At 45.8% G+C, this 17,116-nt stretch overlaps 1 protein-coding gene across 1 annotated transcript; it reads left to right on the top strand.

Annotated features, from left to right (window-relative positions):
* Window positions 1-483: 483 nt before the first annotated feature.
* Window positions 484-6,993, top strand: LOC147026754 (DNA damage-inducible transcript 4-like protein). Its single transcript, XM_085882549.1, has 2 exons — window positions 484-681; window positions 5,580-6,993. The coding sequence occupies exons 1-2, from the start codon at window positions 525-527 to the stop codon at window positions 6,083-6,085; spliced, it is 663 nt and encodes a 220-aa protein (XP_085738675.1). The 5' UTR covers window positions 484-524; the 3' UTR covers window positions 6,086-6,993.
* The last annotated feature ends 10,123 nt before the right edge of the window (window positions 6,994-17,116 follow it).

The following is a 17,116-nucleotide window of genomic DNA, read 5'->3' as shown; positions in this document are numbered from 1 at the left end:
TCACAATAGTCTGGCAAAACATCTTTTCATGTTCCTGTTCATGAAACCTGTTCCAACTTAACAAACTTATAAGTAACCAAGAACAACAATTGTCCTTTAAATTAAACACTGTGCATTTTCTTCTTTGCAAGTGATTAGGCCACGTACTTTCTGATCACACCTTGCATCTTCCGGCTGATGCCGTGATAACTCAAACAAATTCATGGTGATGCATGAAATCCATGAACAGAATGAATATTTATACCAATGAACAGATATTTCGTTAAATCACCCCCGCTTTTTGCACGACTCGTCTCACATTGTTGATTTGCAGAACTCAAAAATGGAATTGCAGTAAAGTTTTAAATAAATAAATGGCAAGTTCAGTGGAGTTTGGCACTTGAAAGGGAAAACGTAACTCTATCATCACCCGTCAGGGTTGAGTTGAGCCAAGATCACACCCTCCTCATAAATATTCACGAGACGCAGCACATAAAGTGCCAGACCAATGGAGTTAATCGGTCGCTGGTCGGTTGCAGCAGGTCATGGCTGTGTGCGTGGCTGTTTGGGTTGGACGTGGTCGTGGCGCCTCTGCTCCTGCAAAAAAGCCGGCTTCAGTGAGGCACGTCACGCTCGAGAAGCACTCACGGCTCAACCTTGTTGATTCCATCTTGCCCTTGGGGGTGAATGGTGCACCAACAGGTATATAGACGATGTGAACAGTCCGAAACACCGACACCCTCCCCTTTTTATCCAAACTCCGATAATGCCTCCCTCCCCTTTCATCTAATACTGTGTGACTGCTCATGTGTGACCACCCCAGCCCTTTTAGACCCCGTGTGACACCCCCCCAAACCCTTTTCAACCCCATGTGAAGCCTCCAGCCCTTTTAGACCCCGTGTGACCTCCCCCCAAGTCTTTTCGACCCCTTAACCCACCAGCCCTTTTCGGACCCCGTGTAACCCACCAGCCCTTTTTGGACCCCGTGGGACCCGCCGACCCTTTTCGGACCCCGTGGGACCCGCCGACCCTTTTCGGACCCCGTGGGACCCGCCGACCCTTTTCGGACCCCGTGGGACCCGCCGACCCTTTTCGGACCCCGTGGGATCCATCGACCCTTTTCGGACCCCGTGCGACCCTTTTCGACCCCGTGTGAAGCGTCCAGCCCTTTTAGACCCCGTGTGACCTCCCCCAAGTCTCTTCGACCCCGTGTGAAGCCTCCAGCCCTTTTCGGACCAGTGCAACCCGCCGACCCTTTTCGGACCCCGTGTAACCCACCGGCCTTTTTCGGACCCCGTGCGACCCTTTTCGGACCCCGTGGGACCCGCCGACCCTTTTCGGACCCCGTGGGACCCGCCGACCCTTTTCGGACCCCGTGGGACCCGCCGACCCTTTTCGGACCCCGTGGGATCCACCGACCCTTTTTCGGACCCCGTGCGACCCTTTTCGACCCCGTGTGAAGCGTCCAGCCCTTTTAGACCCCGTGTGACCTCCCCCCAAGTCTCTTCGACCCTGTGTGAAGCCTCCAGCCCTTTTCGGACCCAGTGCAACCCGCCGACCCTTTTCCGATCCCATGTGACCCACCGGCCCTATTTGGACCCCGTGTGGGGGTCTCCCCACTCCCCACCCCCGGATCTTTTTCCTTGAACTCTCCTCTTCCCCATCTTCTTTTGACAACCACATTGCTAAGTCTTTGGCCCCTCCCCTTCCTCGTCTTCCAGCTCTCTTCTCATGTTCCTCCTTTCTAAGTTCGTGCTGTCGACCCACGTCGCATCGAATCGATATCTCCTATATCACATTTCTGATGTAAGGGAGTGCAATGTTGGCCTCAACGTATTAAAAACGAACAGCTATGATCGGTGACTAAACTCGTGTTGCGCCAGTGGAATGTCTAATCCACCAACAGTGTGTCATCGGTACTTTGCAGTACGTTTCGTTGTTCCTCTATTAAACATTTGCACTACAATGAGCTGCTTTAAAAGCTGGGAAAGCCATATTTTTTATGTTTGGGATCATTACCTGTGCACCGTACTCAATCCTGGTCATTGCATTTCATGAATGAGGGGAAGAGGTGAGGGCGGTGGGGGGCACTAAACTTTTTCCTCTTTCATTGCAACATACATTGGTGTTGTACATCCCTTTGATTAGAAATATCAATCCTAAAAATCTTGGTGTATTATTGGTGTTTTCATTGTAACACATCCATGTGTGAGTGTGAAATGTTCAATGATTGTTTGAGCCGCTGCACTGAATCTTGGTGTCTTTGACCATAATTACCAATACGGTGTCCTGTATAGTTTCATCATCGTATGTGTTGGGTTTTTTTTTTCTGACACATGCAAGCAAGAAAATGGCTGTAAAGATTATGATTATGATTATTGCATTATTGGAATTTATTATTCATTGTGCTCGATTTCCTATGAGTAATACTTGTTTGTTGTCAATATCAGAGAACTTGCCAATATATTATTTTAGTTGTGTTTGGCATTTGACTGATACTTTTTTTGTTGTTGTTGTTAAATATATTTGATAAATTTCTAATTTTGATCACGAATTGTAATATACAGTACATGCATGGTCGTGGAAAATCTGGAGCAATGTAGGATAGATGATCCCCAGTCGGTTTGATGGGAACTCTCGGATTTAAAGAGGGTTCTTTGTTGGGGTTTTTTGTTTGTTTGTGTTTTTTTTCCTTTGACGTCAGTACAAACTTGATCCCAAGATAATAAAGTAACAGCAGGAGGTAGGTACTACATGACGGACTGAGCGTGCGGGCCGTGCCCCCTTTCGAACGTGGAAATGCGTGATGCATTATAGTGAATTCAGCCACGTGCTGGACATTGTTTTGGACCCGGATTGCGGTGTGGGGTAGGTGTTTGCTGCCCTGCGTGGATGCGGAGCAATTTTGTGGATCTGTGTGAATAACATTTATTTAATTTATGTCTTTTTCTTTTTGGCAGGCATGCTGCTATTTTGTGTAAATTCTGAAAGAGACAGAGACAGACACAGATTTAAGGCTCCTCTGCTCCGGTGTGGTTCTGTTGGAAGCAAATTTGACCGATTCAGCTATCTCGGTTTGTAACCCAAAGGTGTTCGATGGCCAAGCTTGGAAACTGATCGGTTGTGAGGAGGGTGTGGGTGGTTTTCGCAATACGGCTTGACCTGCCAACACAGAGTGCGACAAATTCGCGTTCCTCTGCGATCTGAGTCGTGATGGTGCTCGAGTCTGTGGTGTGGGTGGCAGGAGTGAACCAGCTTTCATTCTTGGCAGAATTGTCGAACGAAAACTGCTTTGGTTGGCACTGCATCGATGAAGCAGAATGACTTCGGATTTGGAACGGAGATTAAATGGTCTTTTTGTCATCTGAACAGTGAAATGATCCTTGTAATCTGATTGTGGGTGTTGCAGTCAAGCCATTGAAAAATTCCCCGCTTGTCATTTGGGGTTGAAACCCATTGCTCTTTCCTTACCTTTTAGATGCTGTGATCTCCCAGAATTCTTTACGAATGAGCCATCAACAAATTGTAAAAAAATGTCTTTGATTGAGTTGTCCAAATTTCAAACTCCTGGTAATCGTTGGCACCGAGTCCATATGTTCAGATTGTGTACTTAATTACACGAGAAGCACCCGCTCCCAACGGGAACCGTCAAGGGGGTCATGTTATTATAATTATGCCTATTTTACTCCAAGGGGTCCCAGGATTACACACCCCAAAAAATGGTTACGATCGATTCAGCCGCTTTTCCGCTACCTGGGAACAGACAGACAGACGGTGAATTATAGTAAGATTACATGAATCTCTCCTCTCGTAATCTCTGCATCTTTACCTCCACCACCGAAGATGGATGGAGGTTGTGTTTCCACTCCTGTCTGTCTGTTTGTCTGTGAACATGATATCGCAAAAAGTTATGGACGGATTCGGACGAAACTTGGTGGACAAATTGGGTGTGTCACAAGAACGAATCTATTCGATTTTGGTGAAGATCCAGATACAATAAGTTTTTTTTATTTTATTTTATTTTTTTTAAGTAATTCTTCACCATTGAGAGATTGGGCTAAAATTATATATATATATATATATATATATATATATATATATATATATATATATATATATATATATATATATATATATATATATATATATATATATAGCACCATATCTCAAAAAGTTGTAGACGACTTGTGACAATTAGCTGGATGAGTTGGTTAAGTAACAAGAACAAGCCGATTAGAGGTTTTTTTGTTTTTTTTTCGTTCTGTTTCACCAAGTATCGCTCAGTGATTTCTCGGTTGTTTGCCTGTCAGCCGGATATCTCAAAGTTGGGGATGGATTCGGCCAAACTTTCGTGGACATGTTGGGTATCACCGTTGAGTAATCAGTTGAAAAACGATCTTTCAAAAAGTTGTGGATGAGTTGGTTCGGTGATAGAAACGAGTCGATTCGATTTTCGCTCAGATCAGCGTATATGGCTCGTCAGTGGGATGCAAAGCGTAAACTGTTCAGCCTGGCGGAGGTTTGCACTCAACCGAAAACTCTTCCAGATATTTTACAACTTTTACTGAACCAACTCCGATGACCCCAATGTTGGCCAATCAGTTCATGATAGATATTTGAAGTTGGATGGGAAAGCAGATTCTTGAGATGTGATGTGATGGGTTGGATTGAGCTTGTGATGGACATGATGGGTTTGTGTATTTGTTTTACTTGTACACCCACTCCCTATGGGAGTGGTAGGAAAGGGTCATGCTATTATTCTCTCGGGTATATAGATTACAGTCGATGTCGGCTCAGGCCTCCAGAACATTGGGTTTCCTCCCTTTCAGTTTGGCGTTAAACAGCAGTCACGACTGTTTAAAAAGGTAATGAAATGTGTTTGTACTTTCCAATATTTTTTGCTTCTGGTAGGGATCTCCACGAAATGCCACGATAAGCTATCTGAACACTGATATACACCTTAACACAGATGCCACCCAAAGCGGAAAACCCCCTTGAGGAGGGGACGGGGGGAGGGGGGCAAATTAAGTCGCTTCAACCTCCATCATGTGCCACTTAGTCCTGTCCAGTTTGGTTGAGAATGGATGAGTAACGACCGAATGTATCGTCGTCAAAAATACACACAGATACAGACAGCCACCAAATTGCGTATTTTCGTATCTCTGGGGTCTCTGCTTGAATTTCAATCGTGTTCCATAATTGAACCTCTGAAAAACAAACTGTTCAAGCCCACATGACAGGTTTTGAGATGGTGGCATCCAAAGTTCAGGTTTCTCTCTGACTACTTGTATGAACACGTGTTGGTTTTGCTTTCAAACGCTCGACTGGAAAGGAGATTGTCAGCGAAGTTGTATTTGACTGATTATGTTGACATACTTTATTTGACCCTGGATATGGGATAGCCCAGTTTACCTTTTGGGTCTTGTATCAAACACACATGAGACATGAATTTTCAACTTTTTAATAAAATGCATATTTTGTACACTTTCAATCTTGTGCTTGTAAAAGGAGATCACTTGAAACTATTCGAGCGTATTCCTTGGTGGTTAATGGCTCCAAGATGCCGCATCAAAATGCTTCGTACTTTTCTCTCCATCCAGATGCAGATTGGTGGTCTCTGCACAACCACAGCCTTGAAGATGAGGAGACTGCTGTAAGTGGCTCTCTGGTCATCCTGCTCCATCAAGCCCTTTTCCATGCAAAGCGTCATCCTCTCTGGTGTGACCTGCTGCTGGTTCCTGAACACTTGCTTGAGCAAGTGGCTTGCCGGGCAATGCGAGCAGCGGCTCGGGAACCTTGTGGGATCCGGGGAGCTATCTTGCTTGTCCTTCTCAACAGCAAAGCCCAGAGATCGCGTAAAGAAGCTGACGCGTCCCCACAGCTCTTGGCACGTTTGCCGTTAGACCCAAGTGTTGCCCCCACATTCGAGCTGACATTGTTGCTGCATAACGATGGCCCTTCTGCTTGGACGTGGTGGCACCACATTATGGCACTCGGTGGCTGTTTTACAAGAGCTGCTCAATTCCCAAAGTCCTTGCGTCTCGGTCCATCCTTCCGTCTCTTTAAACGCAAGTTGTATTGTCCGGATCCTGCTGAAGAGTGCTGACCATTTGTTTGTTCCTGATCTTGACACGTGGATCCGGACGTCTTGTATTGCGAATTGCACAGCTGTACACACTGGGTTCACAATCTGCAAAATTGACACTTTATATAACTGGATATTTCTGCTTTATTGTGACTTCTTGTTCTTTGTCAACTGCAACCATCTTTTATCCCCCTTGTGTTCATGCTTTTCTACGAGGTGCTTGATATGACAATCTACAAGATGTTGTGAAAGCTTTTTGAAGACCATGACGTCGACCAAGTGCTGCATATTTATCACATGCAAATATGGTGGCATTTTACCCTCTGTATACATTATTTATTTTGCTCCACTCATGCTCCTTCCTTTCTCTTTATTAATTAGTTTCCCAACATTTTTTTTTCATACACTCTGCTGACCTCCTTTCTCCCCTATGTTCTTCCCTTTTAATTTTTTTCCCCCTTCTTTCCTCAATTTCCCTAACCTCCATTGCTTGTACATAGATAATGACTCCATATAGCATGCCATGTTGTATTCATTAGCCAAAGACAAACTCTCACGCAGTTCCTTTTGCCACACTTTTCATAAAGCATATGTTCACAATCATCTGTGCAAGTAAAATTGTGTGGAATTGATTGTTTTGTATTGTACCACTTGGTTTCAGCTCGACAGCGCTCTCTGCTGATTGTCTTTTTGAATGGTGTTGCAATCTCAGAAATGGTCTCGTACCCCGAGCACAAAGTTTTAACAAAGTTTAATGGAATGCAGGGCTGGACCCTTGTAGGCCCGATCATGTTTTTGCTGATGATGGATTATTTCATTCTGAGTGCAGCACCCAATTACTCCTTTTTCACCAAAGGTGTCATAAACTTTGATTTATCCCTTCCCTAGATCTTTTATATTAATGGGATCTATAAAGGTGTTACATCTTGTCTCTATGGATTTATTTTGGTTAAAACTTGCTTGGATGTTTCAGAGTTTTGACTGTTCATTTTGGTGAGTTTCAATTCTGTCTTGTCTGGAAGCCTTATGTGGCGTGGGAGCTGTTGAGGATGATTGAATAAATATTCAACCTCTGCACATAAGCCAGGAAGTTTCACCCAAATTAACATTGCTTTGACAAATGGCACATGTATGAACAAAGAAAAGGGGATTGGCAAATCGATGTAAGGGAGTGAAGCCCTTGCTGGCTTGGGGTCTTATTACAACTGGGCCTTCTGTAACTAGTCTCTGATCAAAAGGCCCGGCTCTTGTTTGATACTGTTGTAGCCACATGCGTCATCACAGTGACCTGGTGTGAGTCCTGGCAGGCCGTCTTGAAACGGCCAGCTGGTTCGGCTGTCCTGTCGGATCACAGGTCTTCCACTCCAATGTGTTGCACTCTCTGTTCCGCATGCCTGATTGCTAATTACCAGCTGAGCGTGGCCCAGGGCATGGTCTGAATATATGGTGTTGGTTGCCATTTCCAATTGTACCTTAAACAGACTCACCAGAATGGTAAAAATGTTCACTGCAGTTTGAATTCACCCTGAGACAGGTATATTTAATTATGATCTATGGTACACACAGGAGGCAATAGAAGAAGCACAGTCTGGGTCTGGCCTGAGGGGAGAGATGGGTGTGGTGGAGCGCAGCCTGGGGAGGGATGTTGTTCTCCAGGGGAAGCTTCCACAGCACTCCCGTGCAGGTCCTTGCGGCAAAGTCCCAGGTTTCTCTCTTCTGGTTCGGCTGTCCGGTGCACTTAACCGCTCCCCTCTCGGTCGCCACTGAGCCATGGGCGGGGCAACCTCTTCCCCACTTGCACGAACAAAGCTGCTGTTGGTCGACATAGCCATCTTTGGTTTCCCACTAAACCTGTGCCTAAAGGCCTGGCAGACTCTTAAAAAGGACAGATTCCAGAGGGTAGAACATCAAATAAATGCTCACAGGGTTGGCAGTTTTTTTTGACAGTGGGGACTGTGGATGTCATCTGCCAAAACATAAAATGGCACATCTAATTATCACAATTAAATACCCCATGCTTACTCCATTACCTTCACTATGGAGATTAAATTACATGAAGTAATGTTGCCCCCTCAAAATCATTCCCACAACAATACATTTTTCATCTTGCACTTGGCTCCATTCTGCAGAAAAGGATTTATCCAGCCCCCAAGTAATTATAGAACAGATCATTGCTGTAAATGAGGGCTCCATTATTGCAGTGTGATGCTTGAGATACAAATATGTGGGATGTTGTGCAGTTGCCGTCTCATTATGTTTCCAACCAGGGTGATTCCTTATGTTCCACCTTACTCATCTGCTTCGCACCTTTGCTGCATGATCCGGTAACAAATATGGCAGAACTGTTTATTTGTCGTGTGAATGCCACCCTCTGGGACAGCATGCAACCACACCCAAGCAGGTACTGTCGAAATTTAAAAATCTTTGAGGTTATTACCCCCACCCCCCCCCCTCCAACAACAAAATTTATATCAATGATTTTGAATTTTGGATAGTAGGGTTAGCATTCTGCTTTCTAAATTTGATGATGGCACAAAGCTTGGAGCTGAGGTCAATAGATAGCAAAGAGGGGGTAATCAGATTCAGGAAAGTCTGTAGATACTTTCCTAGATTAGCAGATGTAGTTTAACGTAAAGAAATGTTGGAGATTGTTGACGACAGATTATACAGACAGTTGGTTTGTTTGTATCCCTGATGGCTTTGAAGTTCAATGGAGGAGAAACATTGGCAACATTCATCCATAATAATAAATGTCAGTGTGTCAGTTAGTATGTGTGTGTGTCTCCTCCATAACTCTAAAATCATGAAACCTCGTGGCCTGAAACTTTTCATGCATACTTAGGGAACTCCAAAGGAATGCATGAATGGAAACTTGGTGTTCACGCAAAAATATAAAGGAGGTGTTCTTCTTAGGAAAACAAAATATTTTAAACAAGAAGCCTTATTTCTGCAAAAACGGTCTTATTTGCATGAAACAAACGTTTTTAATAAATCTCCTTCTTCTGACCCCGTTTTTTTTTTTTGATCGAAATCTTTATTCTAATGCAGAAACACATGTTTTTCATCAACTAGTGTGTATTTTAGATTGTTAAAAGCAAAAGAACACATTTCACGCAAGAAACCTGATTCAGGTAAAAAGGTATTATTAACCTTAAAGAAGAAAATTTGCCATCCATAGCTGGGGATGATCACCAGCTCTGGGACTTGTCCTCCAGGTGAGAGGAACAACGAGATGGGTCATGCAGTGTTTGTAACATTTTGTGTAATTCTGCCTTTTCCTTCCTCGAGGAATCTTGGGGGATTGGGTAGGAATTTGGCTGCAGGGAGACGAGACGTTGGAGACATAACGTAGAGACAAATTTTGGCAACATTAGTTTAGGATACGCTGGGTGGGTGTGAAAGAGTAGGGCCGAACCTCGAGTTCACTCTAACGACACGACCACAATTGCACCAGGTAAGTGCACACCAGCGACCAGTTGACTGTTGGTCGGACCCGGTGCTTATGTACATTGCATTACCTGGTTTATCTTTTTGGTTTCAGTGCTGTGGGCTGTGCAGGACCCAGAGACATCGCTGGACGTCTTTCAGGACACACCTTCCATCAGCCGCCTTTACTGGTATCATCACCTTGCAGCCTTGCACATCATTTTGGAGTTGCCCATTCACCTTGTTGGACCACTTGCTCTGTGGCCCATGTACCACTCACCTTGCTCACCCGTTTTACTGGACCACCTTATTGTAGTGGCTGTGTTCCACTCACCACCAATAACTGCCCCATACAGCAGCTCGGTGGAGGAAGATGTTTGTTGTTTTAGAAAGGCCACCCCAAAATGGCCTGTATGCCGGATCATGGCCTGCCGGTTTTTGTTTGCATGGCCTCCAGCCCAAAGATGAGCAACAAGAAGGGATGGTGACGACGGCAAGCAGGTGTCATCCTCCTCCAGCATAAACAATGTTTACTTTTGTGTTTTCTTTTCTTTCAGGTCCTGCATCAGATTTTGTAAATATTTGATGATTGTATGTAGTTGTTTTGAATTTTAAAGCCCACCTGTTACATGTTTTAGTTTCAAATTTCTGGCAATTTCGGTGTTACATAAGGTTGTTGTACGAGTCAGTTCAGTAACTCCCAATGCGTTAGGTGGGACATATCTCGTTTTAATTGTCGCATACACAGGGTATAGTATAAAGACAACAAGCTAAGTGGGTATTAGGGGGTAATTACACATGCATGGCACACAGGAATGGTAAATTGGCTGCCCCAGACTCCGGGTCAAGTTTGTGTACAACTCGGGGATGAGTCTGGGAAAGGGAAGGAGGTAATGTGGTTTTATAAACCACATGCTGAGATTGAAACGAACAGCATGTAGACTCTTTAGAATAGTTATTTCCGTAATGAAAGTTAAGAATAGCTCTTTCCCTGTCGTGGTTATGATGTAATGAAATGCGTTGGGTTGGGTAGTTAGCACCCCCTCTCAACCCATTGGGATAATAGAGACATCAGCACGTGATGACGTGTGCTGTGACTGCCGTGATCACATCGGGCGTGCATGTTTTACTGCCATGGCGTTCAATGTGTGCGACAAACACCAACATTCTGTAACGTGCGCCAAATTCTCGCCATTCCCATTTTTTGCTTAATGCCCCACAAAATGCCTGGTGTTGGCGCAGTGGTAAGGGCAGTGGCTTGGGACCCAAGAGGTCCTGAGTTCAAGCCCCGTTGGGACACTGAATTAATATATGTATGTATATATATATATATATATATATATATATATATATATATATATATATATATATATATGTATTTATATAATGTGTATATATATATATAAATATATATATATATATATATATATATATATATATATATATATATATCTATATATATATAAATATATATAAACCAAGTCGAAAACACCAGGGGGTTGACTCAGCCTGCCATCCTTCCGAGGTCGGCGAAATGAGCACCAGTTGTACTGGGCCCGGTGTATGCCCCGGTTAGAATAGGTGTACCATATCCCTGTGTGTCGTAAGAGGCGACCAGGGTTGCGTCAGGAAGGGCATCCGGCGTAAAAACCTATGCCAAATCATTATGCGGACAACAAAACGAATTTCCATACCGGATCGGTCGAGGCCCGGGTTACCAACGACCGCCACCGGTACCGGTGGTCAGCAGGGTACCAGTGGAAATTGTGCTACTGCTGGGCGAAGGAGGAGAAGGAGACGGGGAAGGCGAGTCCGGAGGCAGTGGGAGAGGGGAAGGGTAGAAGTGTGGAGGTGAGAGTTGGAACTCTGAATGTTGGGACGATGACTGGCAAAGGGCGAGAGTTGGCTGATATGATGGAGAGAAGAAAGGTGGACATACTGTGTGTACAAGAGACCAAGTGGATGGGGAGTAAGGTGAGGAGCATTGGAGGTGGTTTCAAACTGTTCTACCATGGTGTGGATGGGAGGAGAAATGGTGTCGGGATAATCCTGAAGGAAGATCATGTCAAGAGGGTATTGGAGGTGAGGAGGGTGTCTGACCGAGTGATGAGTGTGAAGTTGGAAATTGAAGGGGTGATGATGAATGTCATCAGTGCATATGCCCCACATATGGGGTGTGAGATGGAATATAAAGAAGATTTCTGGAGTGAGTTAGATGAAGTGGTGGAGAGTGTATCCAAGGATGAAAGAGTGGTGATTGGAGCAGATTTCAATGGACATGTTGGGGAAGGGAATAAAGAGGATGAGGAGGTGATGGGGAGGTACGGTCTCAACAAGAGAAATGTGGAAGGGCAAATGGTGGTAGAGTTTGCAAAAAGAATGGAAATGGCAGTGGTAAACACGTATTTCAAGAAGAAGGAGGAACACAGGGTGACATACAAGAGTGGAGGAAAGTTCACACAGGTGGATTACATCTTAAGTAGGAGATGCAACCTGAAAGAGATTAGTGACTGTAAGGTTGTGGCAGGGGAGAGTGTAGCTCGACAGCATCACACAGGTGGATTACATCTTAAGCAGGAGATGCAACCTGAAAGAGATTAGTGACTGTAAGGTTGTGGCAGGGGAGAGTGTAGCTCGACAGCATCGATTGGTGGTCTGTAGGATGACTTTCGAGGTGAGGTTGAGGAAGAGAGTGAGGGCTGAACCAAGGACCAGATGGTGGAAGCTGAAGGAGGAAGACTGTTGCGTGAAATTTAGGGAGGAGGTGAGACAGGCGCTGGATGGTGGTAAAGATGGGTGGGATGATTGGGCAACGACAGCAGAAGTTGTGAGGGAGATAGCTCGGAAGGTACTTGGTGTGACATCTGGACAGAGGAAGGAAGATAAGGAGACTTGGTGGTGGAATGAGGAAGTACAGGAAAGTATAAGTAAGAAGGGGTTGGCTAAAAAGAAGTGGGATAGTCAGAGAGATGAAGAAAGTAGGCAGGAGTACAAGGAGTGGCGTCGAAAAGCAAAAAGAGAGGTGGCTAAGGCCAAGGAAAAGGCATATGACGAGCTGTATGAGAAGTTGGATACAAAAGAAGGGGAAAAGGATTTGTACCGATTGGCAAGACAGAGGGACCGAGCTGGGAAGGATGTGCTGCAGGTTCGGGTGATAAAGGACGCAAATGGGAATGTGCTGACGAGCGAGGAGAGTGTGTTGAGAAGGTGGATGGAGTACTTTGAGGAGCTGATGAATGAAGAAAATGAGAGAGAGAGAAGGTTGGAAGAGGTGGAGATAGTGAATCTGGAAGTGGGGTGGATCAGTAAGGATGAAGTGAGGACTGCTATGAAGAAGATGAAAAGTGGAAAGGCGGTTGGCCCAGATGGTATACCAGTGGAGGCATGGAAGTGCTTAGGAGAGATGGCAGTGGGGTTGTTAACCAGATTGTTTAATAAAGTCTTGGAAAGTGAGAGGATGCCGGAGGAGTGGAGATTAAGTGTACTGATTCCGATTTTCAAGAACAAGGGTGATGTGCAGAGCTGTGGAAATTACAGAGGGATAAAGTTGTTAAGCCACACCATGAAGTTGTGGGAAAGAGTAGTGGAAGCTCGGTTGAGAGGAGAGGTGATGATCTGTGAGCAGCAATATGGGTTTATGCCAGGAAGGAGCACCACTGATGCGATGTTTGCTTTGAGAATGTTGATGGAGAAGTATAGGGAAGGCCAGAAGGAGTTACATTGTGTGTTTGTGGATTTAGAGAAAGCTTATGATAGGGTGCCAAGAGAGGAGTTGTGGCATTGTATGAGGAAGTCGGGAGTGGTGGAGAAGTATGTGAGGATTGTGCAGGATATGTATGAGGACAGTGTGACAGCGGTGAGGTGTGCGGTAGGAATGACGGACCGGTTTAAGGTTAAAGTGGGATTGCACCAAGGATCGACTCTGAGCCCTTTCCTGTTTGCAATGGTGATGGACAGGTTGACGGACGAGATCAGACTGGAGTCTCCATGGACCATGATGTTCGCGGATGACATCATGATCTGTAGGGAGAGTAGGGAGCAGGCTGAATCGAGCCTTGAGAGGTGGAGGTACGCACTGGAGAGAAGGGGAATGTTAGTCAGTAGGAGTAAGACGGAGTACATGTGCGTAAATGAGAGGGAGGGTGGTGGTATGGTGCAGTTGCAAGGAGTTGAGGTGGGGAAGGTGGATTGGTTTAAATACTTGGGATCAACTGTCCAAAGTAACGGAGAGTGTGGGAGAGAAGTGAAAAAGAGAGTGCAGGCAGGATGGAGTGGGTGGAGAAGAGTTGCAGGAGTGATTTGTGACAGAAGGGTAGCTGCAAGAGTGAAGGGGAAAGTATACAAGACGGTAGTGAGACCAGCTATGTTGTATGGTTTGGAGGCGGTGGCACCAACAAAAAGACAGGAAGCGGAGCTGGAGGTGGCAGAGTTAAAGATGCTGCGATTCTCGTTGGGAGTGACGAGGATGGATAGGATAAGAAATGAGTATATTAGAGGGACAGCGCAGGTAGGACGGTTTGGAGACAAAGTGAGAGAGGCGAGATTGAGATGGTTTGGACATGTGCTCAGGAGGGAAACGGAGTATATCGGGAGAAGGATGTTGAAGATGGAGCCGCCAGGCAGGAGGAGAAGAGGGAGGCCAAAGAAGAGGTTCATGGATGCGGTGAGGGCGGACATGCGGGTGGTTGGAGTGTCAATGGAAGATGTGGAGGATAGAGCGAAATGGAGACAGTTGGTCCGCTGTGGCGACCCCTAGCGGGAGCAAGCCGAAAGAGGAAGAAGAAGCTTAATGCCCCACAAAGTCGTTGTTTGTCTGATCGTCTGTATAGACGTCTATCCTGTAAAGTAATTTATTGCAATCAACCCCTATTCTGTATCTCATTTCCCTCCACCCAAAATGACCGATAAACGGACCATGACACAACCCAGCCTCCCTGAAATGATTGCCCCATTCCCTGGCTTTGTGCCATGGACATTGTTGGACGTTTGGAGTTTGTCCCAGGAGCATGGGGCTGGAGAAGGGGCGATTACCCATGTTAAGTGTGGAGCTCTGCTCATGTCGACAGCCAGAAGGACCAAGTGAGTGAACATCTGGCCAGGCAGCAGAATGGGCAGGGCTGTGGGGAAACCCTCCAATGGTTGGCATGGCGTTGGCTCGTAGGATCTGACGTGTGGCTCATTGGCCTCATCTGCCCCAGGGGCTATAAAGGTGCGTTTGGCACCTGGTTTGCTCTCTCGGTTCTGGTTGTCGCACGCATTCTCTCCCTCTCTCCCTCTCTCCCTCTCTCCCTCTCTCCCTCTCTCCCTCTCTCCCTCTCTCCCTCTCTCCCTCTCTCCCTCTCTTTTTCTCTCTCTCTCCCCCTCCCTCCCCACTGGTCATCACACTCGTTTCTGCCTTGCTCCCGGACACTTTGCATCGCCCTTGCTTATTCCCTGGATGTTTTGGTTCTTGCTCTCGACGTAGCTCACGGACCCTCGGTTGTGGAGAGCAGTGTCAGGGACATTCCGGAGAGCGGTCGCAAGCTGGGGAGGCTAAGGCCACCCTGCCCTTCCGTGTGTGTGTGTGTGTGTGTGTGTGTGTGTGTGTGTGTGTGTGTGTGTGTGTGTGTGTGTGTGTGTGTGTGTGTGCGTGTGTGTGTGTGTGTGTGTGTGTGTGTGTGTGTGTGTGTGTGTGTGTGTGTGTGTGTGTGTGGTCTTATGTGTACCCTGTTTTGTTATCCGGAAGGTAAGACATTGGTTAAGCTTTCTGCAACTTGTACATTTTCTTTCCCTTTTGTAAATGCACGTCTTCATTGCTCTTTTTATTACATTTCCCATTTTCCTGGCCCGGTTGCCCTTTGGCGTCATGAAAGCCCTTGCGTTCCTTTCCCTCCTTCCCATACCCCCTCATCGCTTATTATAAATAAATCGTTCTTGATATTGTGACGTCTGAGGGGGTGTTATGCATTCAAAGGGTAATTAGGATGTTTAATTAGGTATGCCATGCTGTTCGAGTTGTACCAGGATCTCGATGTAATGAAGTAGGGATTTAGTGGTGATAGATTGTCTCGTAAATGTCCATTTCTTTAAGGGGGAAATGATAATTGTCACGTAATTAGATCGGGAGACGGGTTAGGGTAAGTGTTGATGCGCGCTCCCTTTCAGTATAACCGTCAGGCTTGCTGTGACGTAACAAGACGGTGCTGCGGATGGCTCCGCCCCTTGATGACCATTGGCGGAGGGCCGCAGACGGAGGACCAATGAGGCGCTCCGGTGGGAGGACCAGATACTCGTGAGCATGAATCGATCTGATTGGTTTGTTCAGTCTCTCTCTCTCTCTCTCTCTCTCTCTCTCTCTCTCTCTCTCTCTCTCTCTCTCTCTCTCTCTCTCTCTCTCTCTCTCTCTCTCTCTCTCTCTCTCTCTCTTTTTCTCTCTTTTTCTCTCTTTTTCTCTCTTTTTCTCTCTTTTTCTCTCTTTTCTCTCTTTTCTCTCTTTTTCTCTCTTTTTCTCTCTTTTTCTCTCTTTTTCTCTCTTTTTCTCTCTTTTTCTCTCTTTTTCTCTCTTTTTCTCTCTTTTTCTCTCTTTTTCTCTCTTTTTCTCTCTTTTTCTCTCTTTTTCTCTCTTTTTCTCTCTTTTTCTCTCTTTTTCTCTCTTTTTCTCTCTTTTTCTCTCTTTTTCTCTCTTTTTCTCTCTTTTTCTCTTTCTCTCTCTTTCTGCCCTTGCTCATGCCTCATGCCTCACCTCGTTTGGCTCTCGTGTTCCGCTGGCTCCAGTCCGGGCCAGGACGATGGGCAGACCTGCCTCCCTCTCCTGCTCGTTCTTGGCGCATGAACTGGGTTCCCTGGCGGCTGTGAGCGGTTTTGGGCCCACACCACAGGAGGTCGACGAACCAAGAACAACACCACAGTGTCTGGTTGGAGCTCACAGGCCAAGAACTACATTTCTGCACGGAAGGTTTCACGTAAACATCTGCACCACCGTGTCTCCTGCCCCTGACAGGCGCAACGCCAGCTCGTCCGGCACCACATCCAATGACTTTTGCATCGACACCACAGGCAAGCCTGACGAACCAGCTACGGTGTGTGTGTGTGTGTGTGTGTGTGTGTGTGTGTGTGTGTGTGTGTGTGTGTGTGTGTGTGTGTGTGTGTATACACCTGGCGCCTTAGAGGGTTTGAATTTCGTGTACAGATTTATTTGATTCTTTACATTTTGCTGGATATACATTGAGATTGTTTGTGTTTTCCTCCAGGCCCGAATCAACACCACCCTTCGTCGAATCGCCCACGCATCCCTCTTGCCGAGCCTTTTTATCGCTCTTGTGTGGAGATAAATGAGCACTATTTACTCAGTAAAGTTCCACGTGCCACCTTCCTCGTCCCGTTTGCTATAGAGTGATCAAAACCGCCACCGTTGGGTTATAACAAGGACAAATGTGTCCAAGAGCAGCGTCCTAAAGGTTTTGCCGCTAAAAACAAAAACAACAACTTCCGATATTTCGTCACGTGCCTTCATTAAGCCAATAGCGAGACCCGTCATAATGTATTTACGTATTTACGATATATCGTGTGTTTACGAAATAAATAATGTATTTACGAAATTACAATACGATAAATGGAATAATCTTTAAATAATAACGTGAACTTTTC

The sequence above is a fragment of the Eptatretus burgeri genome, chromosome 5, assembly GCF_056783735.1.
Source record: "Eptatretus burgeri isolate ZD-2024b chromosome 5, Ebu_testis_v1, whole genome shotgun sequence".
In the NCBI taxonomy this organism is placed as follows: domain Eukaryota; kingdom Metazoa; phylum Chordata; class Myxini; order Myxiniformes; family Myxinidae; genus Eptatretus; species Eptatretus burgeri.
This window is presented reverse-complemented; position numbering and strand designations above follow the sequence as displayed.